This window comes from Salmo trutta, chromosome 7, assembly GCF_901001165.1.
Source record: "Salmo trutta chromosome 7, fSalTru1.1, whole genome shotgun sequence".
In the NCBI taxonomy this organism is placed as follows: domain Eukaryota; kingdom Metazoa; phylum Chordata; class Actinopteri; order Salmoniformes; family Salmonidae; genus Salmo; species Salmo trutta.
The window spans coordinates 37,258,335-37,264,385 of record NC_042963.1 but is presented as its reverse complement, the minus strand read 5'-3'; the positions used below and the strand labels follow the sequence as shown (position 1 = coordinate 37,264,385).

At 40.3% G+C, this 6,051-nt stretch overlaps 1 protein-coding gene and 1 long non-coding RNA gene across 3 annotated transcripts; one reads left to right on the top strand and one right to left on the bottom strand.

Moving 5' to 3' along the window:
• Positions 1-1,203: 1,203 nt before the first annotated feature.
• Positions 1,204-3,407, bottom strand: LOC115197328 (uncharacterized). Of its 2 annotated transcripts, XR_003878996.1 has the most exons (4): positions 2,940-3,336; positions 2,207-2,369; positions 2,004-2,071; positions 1,204-1,872 (listed from the first exon to the last, which is right to left on the bottom strand). It is a non-coding gene; the product is annotated as an uncharacterized LOC115197328 (long non-coding RNA). The 2 variants fall into 2 exon arrangements; XR_003878995.1 differs by having other exon boundaries at positions 1,204-2,071; positions 2,940-3,407.
• On the top strand, positions 3,207-5,364 carry LOC115197327 (zinc finger protein 32). Its single transcript, XM_029758729.1, has 3 exons — positions 3,207-3,282; positions 3,564-3,870; positions 4,041-5,364. The coding sequence occupies exons 2-3, from the start codon at positions 3,678-3,680 to the stop codon at positions 5,126-5,128; spliced, it is 1,281 nt and encodes a 426-aa protein (XP_029614589.1). The 5' UTR covers positions 3,207-3,282; positions 3,564-3,677; the 3' UTR covers positions 5,129-5,364.
• The last annotated feature ends 687 nt before the right edge of the window (positions 5,365-6,051 follow it).

Genomic DNA, 6,051 nt, shown 5'->3' with positions numbered 1-6,051 from the left:
TTAATGCCCATTCATATGGCACCTTCAAAGAAGGACCTAGAAAAACTGCAGCTGGTCGAGAACAGAGTGGCAAGTCTTGCTCTTCACTGTAATCCGAGGGCTGATATCATTATTATGCCAGTCTCTTGGCTAAAAGTAGAGGAGAGACTGACTGCATCACTTATTTTTCTAAGAAACATTAATTTGTTGAATATGCCTTTTTTTTTACATAGTCAATTTACACAGCTCTGACACACACACACACACACACTTACTCCACCAGACGTCTTTTCTCAGTCCCCAAATCCAGAATAAAGTCAAGAAAACATACAGTATTATATAGAGCTATGATTGCATGGAACTCCCATCTAAGATTGCTCAAGTGAACAGCAAACCTGGTTTCAGAAAACAGATTAAGCAACACCTCACCACACCTCTCCCCTAATTGACCTAGATATTTTGTATGCATGTACTGATATGTAGGCTGTGTGTGATGTTTTAAATGTACTGTATGTATTTCTGTCCTTGAGCTGATCTTGTCTATAAATGTTCTGTATTATGCAATGTTTAATATTTTGTGTGGACTGCAGGAAGAGGAGCTGCTGCTTTCACAAAAGCTAATGAGGATCCTAATAAAATACCCAATACTGAGACCTTTTGCACAAAGTAGCAATGCCCACTTCTGCTCAACTTCCTACCCGATACCTAGCTTCCTGTTCCGATTGCGTCCTGTCAGCCTGATTGTAGCCATACTAGCCACGAAGTCACTTGTTTTATCATTACCTCAGTATATTAATCATATTTCTATAGCGTTTTTTTGTATCATTCTTGTTAAATTCTGTTTATCCGTTCAGTTACTGATTTTTGTAATTTGATTGTGTTGTCTTTTTTTGTCTCTTTAGCCAGCAAACGTTAGCTACCAGTACCTAGCTAACGTTAGTGCTAATGACGTCACATTATTAGTTGGTGCAGCATTTTTATTGAAAGTTAGGAAATTAAGAAGATTTCATTGAACCTCCTAGTTGCCTTCGACGTCTGAAGAAGGGAGCAGTACATTTATTATTCCAGTGGAATATTACCATGTCCAAGACATCCTCATGTCACTGATGGGAAGCATCAACTGCATCTGGGCTGTGGCTTGCCTTCTCACAAAACTACCAGTGTGGGCCTCTTGTGAAGGCATGGGTCAAGGAGCAATGAGCTACTACCGCAATGCATCTTTCCTTTTTTTTTGCTGTGACCATCCACATTGTCTAAAACCCTGTAGGCCATTTATTGATAATAAACACTTCTACTTATACTCCAAACAAAATGTTAAGAGTTTTTATTAACATTGACAAGAGAACAGAAATGCAACTGAATTATTTTAAATGATTTATTAATTAATTGCACAGACAGATGTTGGTTTGTTTCTCTTTCATTAATTGAGAGAGAGGAGCCTGTCCCTTGTTATTTAGTCTTTCCTGCCTAAGAACTTTTGCATGTACACATAAGTAGTACCAGTCACCCTTCTCTCTAATTAGTGAGAACACCACTGGGTCTCTATGTATTCTCTCACCTGAAGAGACTATGTGAAGCTGGTGTTCTTCACTAAGCACACATGTGCAGCCTTGAAAGTTGCTCTCCAGTCTGTAGCCATCCAGGGGCAGTGAAGGAAATGGTGGTGTTTCCTTATGGTGAACTATGGTCACGTTGTGATTGGAGGCTGCTGGTAAGACAGGAGGCTCCCCACCTGTACCTTTCCAAAGTGGAAGTCGTAAAAGCTTTTCTGTAGACATCCCCATGTTGCAGATCAATGGCTTGGCTAGAGGGTCAAAGTTCTTGTATGCCTCTTCTATCTGGAGAACTGAGAGGTCAGGGAGCGTTCCAAGAAGGGCGCTGTAGAGTGTACTTCTGCAAAGCAGCCGCTGTGGTTAGCCAATCTAAACAATGTACTTAAAACCACCTGAAATTAAATAATTGTATATAGTCAAAGTGTAATAGGATATGACCAGCTACTACACTGCCTATTAGGGAATACTCACCTAATCCCTCCTCCTGCCATGCGCTTTTTGGTGGCTTTGATGATTGACATTTTGCCTATGGGCAGAACCTGTAAAAAGACAGTACAAGGGCACCATTCTAAATCTAATCATGAGACGATTTAAGTTTATTAAATAATTTATTAGCATTATGATGTGATTATAACCATATGATGTTGATATGTGGTACAGCTATTAAAACATACCATAGTCCTTGGCTTATGCCACTGCTGCTCGGCCTCTGTGCACATGACTGGTGTTCCCATCTTGGAATAGTAATGCAATTGTGTGGTTGCATAATGCAATGCCAGCAACACATGAACAGTGATGTTGTGTCATTGTTACTGGCTCAGAGGGCTTCAGTACAACCTACGTGGGGATATAAAAATGAAATGATTAGACTATAAAATCACTCAACAGGTGCCACTAAATTCATTACAGCAATACAGGTTTAAACGTTTCTATTAAGAGTATATGCCCTTGTTTAAATATAATCTAATGCGTCCAACATAAGAGTTTACATAAGAGCTTACATAAACAGCAAGGAAGACAACTCAACAATTACTACACTAAGAACGGTTTCATAGACATGGGTTAAGCCTAGTTCCTGTCAATGCAGATCTCCACTGACAGGAACTTCTCAGTCTAAAACTAGGCTTAATCTCTGACAGTGTAACCAGCATGTCGTGTGTCACAAACAGCTGACTTTTCACCCTACACTCAAACTGTGTGGTTTCTCATTTTTCCTCATGGACCTGCAGCAGCAAGCCCTTATGCAGACCTCTCCTGTCACTTTGTCCCAGTTTGAAACTGTTTGGAATAAAAAATAATGAGCAATCATAATGTTAGCTAGCTACTGTAAAAGGCATGTCTTAAACTACGTTACAGCTTTGCGTAAACGTCATTGTCTGGTCTGATAGGCCACTTGGCTATACTGACCTTCATAGTTGAAGTCGGTGCTTTACTACTTGTCTTGGTCAGACGATGTACATCCTTTTCCCAGCTCTTGCAAGCGGCTTGAGTAAAACTGCCATGGTTGGTAAGGGAGGGGTGCGTTGGCTAATTGCTAGCCACCTTACTAGTTAGCGTGTTAATAGCTAGCTAGCTAAGAGACAAAAAAAAAACAGAACAGAAATTTCAACAAGAAATATATTTTTCAAAAACGCTCCAGAAATATGATTATATTAATATACTGTGATAATGATAAAACGAGCGACTTCGATGCAAGTATGGCTAAAACCAGGCTGACAGGACGCGATCGGAACATGAAGCTATGTATCGGGTAGGAAGTAAAGCGGGAGTGGGTGTTGCTACATTGTGCAAAATGTATATTGGCCCCTCTTTAATGGCCGCAAAATAGTTGTAAACTCTGGATTAGGAAACTATACGTTTTTCTGAGTAGAATGGACCGATCATTTACTGTGACACAATGTACAGGCAATAATGTAAGGTGCAATAAGTGATTGTGACTTTTAATTATTCTTTGTATGATAAGTAGTATAACATATATTGATAATTGTGCACATTTACCATCATTTTCTCCCTAATTATTAATTTACAAAGTATACAGGACAGATCTCTTATTCTGAAAGATTCCAAAAATCCATGACCCGGAAGTACTTATTCTTGCCTGCTTTACGGCGGTCAAGACACAAAGGTAACTAGCATGATCTAAACATGTCTAAAATACAGTTGTTGAGGGTGTTTCTCAACGAGCGATTAGCAGTTGCTGTTGATGAGATATTTGGGGCAGTTGAAAAAACAATAACTGATTACCAGGAAGAAGTTTCCCGTTCAAAGGATGAAAACGACCGTCTGCAAAGGCTGCTTGAAATCGCCCTTAAGCCCGAGTTAAAGCTGCACAGAGCAGGTTTGGGTCATTCGTTGGTTTGTCTAGTTACCTTGAATTTTATTTTGTATGTAACAAAATACGATTCTTATCAGCATTAGCGTTTTCTATTTCATGCTGTAAACTCACCTGCTGTCATTGTGTATGATGGTTGCAGTCTCATGACAACGTTTGCGTTCTACTTTATTCAGACCTCCAGCAGCTCACTTTCCGTGTGTCTGAAGAGGTTCACCCTGATCAGCAGTGTGTGCAGGAGTGGAGCCCCAGTCTGGGACAGGAGGACCCAGAGTTCACACAGATTAAAGAGGAGCAGGAGGAACCCAGAACCAGTCAGTGGGAAGAGCAGCTTCAAGGGCTAGAAGATGATACCAAAGACTCCATATTTACTCCTGCTTGTGTGAAAGGTGACTGTGATGAGAACCCAACTCTGCACTCATATCTTTATCATGGTCAAAATGAAGTTAACGGAGAGAGAGTCTCTCTACCCAGCACCTCAACTAAACAGATCAATACCGAACCATATGAAGAGGATTATATGGTATCAGAACTAACCAGTGACTCACATACTCTCGCTGCAGTAGACTGTTATGCAGTTCAGAGAGAAAATAGTGAAATTTTCAATGGGATGGAAAGTGGAGTCCCTCAGTCAGGTTTTAAGCGAGGAAAATCAAATAAAACATGGACAGTAAAAAGACAGAGCTCTCGTGTCAATAAGGGTAGGAATTCCACAAAGTCCTCCATTCTGAAATCACCCAGTCAAAGTCATAATGCTCCTTGTCATTGTAAGGTGTGTGGCATGTCTTTTCATTACATGGGTTCTTTAGTGAATCATGTTCAAACTCATACAATGGATAAAGAACATCCTTGTGGTGTGTGTGGAAAATGCATCGGATCCACAGAAAATATTAAAGATCACCTTCAAATTCACAGTGCAGCTAAGTTTTCTTGTAATGTTTGCAGTAAATGTTTTACAAGGAATAGTAAGCTGACAGTGCACATGAGGACTCACACAGGAGAGAAACCGCATCACTGTCGTGATTGTGGCCAAAGATTCAGCACTGGGTCCCATCTTAGAGTGCACATGAGGACTCATACAGGCGAGAAACCATATGTCTGTCCTGATTGTGGCATAGGCTTCTTTCAGAGTGAACATCTGAAAGCACACATAAGGATCCACACAGGAGAGAAACCATACCATTGCCGTTTTTGTGACAAATGTTTCAGGACTGGCACCAATCTGACAGGTCACATGAGGACTCACAGGGGAGAAATCATTTAGCTGTATTCTGAGAAAATAATGTTGGTGGTCTGAACTTAGCAGAAGTTGGATTTTGTCATTGTTGGACATTATGTTTGTCAGTATCTAAGAAGCACTCATGGCTCAAAGATTACATTGTATTCTTTATGAGAAAAAAAACTATAAAAACATAAATCCTCGCTATATCTGCAACTGTTATACCCCTGAACAGGGGAAGTATAGAAATAAATCGCACGGAGATGTAGCTTCGTCTTCAAGTCATTTGTAATGAGTGTTTTTCATATAAAATCATCAACCATTTACAGTTAGAGCATTGGACTAGTAACCGAAAGGTTGCAAGATCAAGTCCCCGAGCTGACAAGGTAAAAATCTGTCGTTCTGCCCCTGAACAAGGCAGTTAAGCCACTGTTCCTGAGCTGTCATTGAAAATAACAATATGTTAACTGACTTGCCTAGTTAAATAAAAGGTCTTTTTTTTTTTAAATGTACAAAATAGAATGTTTCACAAATGCACAAAATATCCTCTGAAATGACATAGCTGTTACAACTGTTCAATAAACCAGTATTGTCTTATTTATACATTACAATGGCTCATTGAATCATTTTTTAATTATCCCTCTTTAAATGCTTCCTATCAAAACATCCAAGAGGATCATAATGAGACCTTCCCGGACTACCACCACTGCATCCCTCTACTAGCTTGAACCAGAAAATGGATGCTCATTGTCTCGACTCCAGATGAGTGTAAATGGATGCATGCCTTCTTACCCCGCGTCCAGATGTAACCGATGTGAAATGGCTAGTTAGTTAGCGGTGGTGCGCGCTAATAGCGTTTCAATCGGTGACGTCACTCGCTCTGAGACTTGAAGTAGGGTTTCCCCTTGCGTTGCGGCTTTTGTGGCGCGATGGGTAACGATGCTTCGTGGGGTGTCAGTTGTTGATGT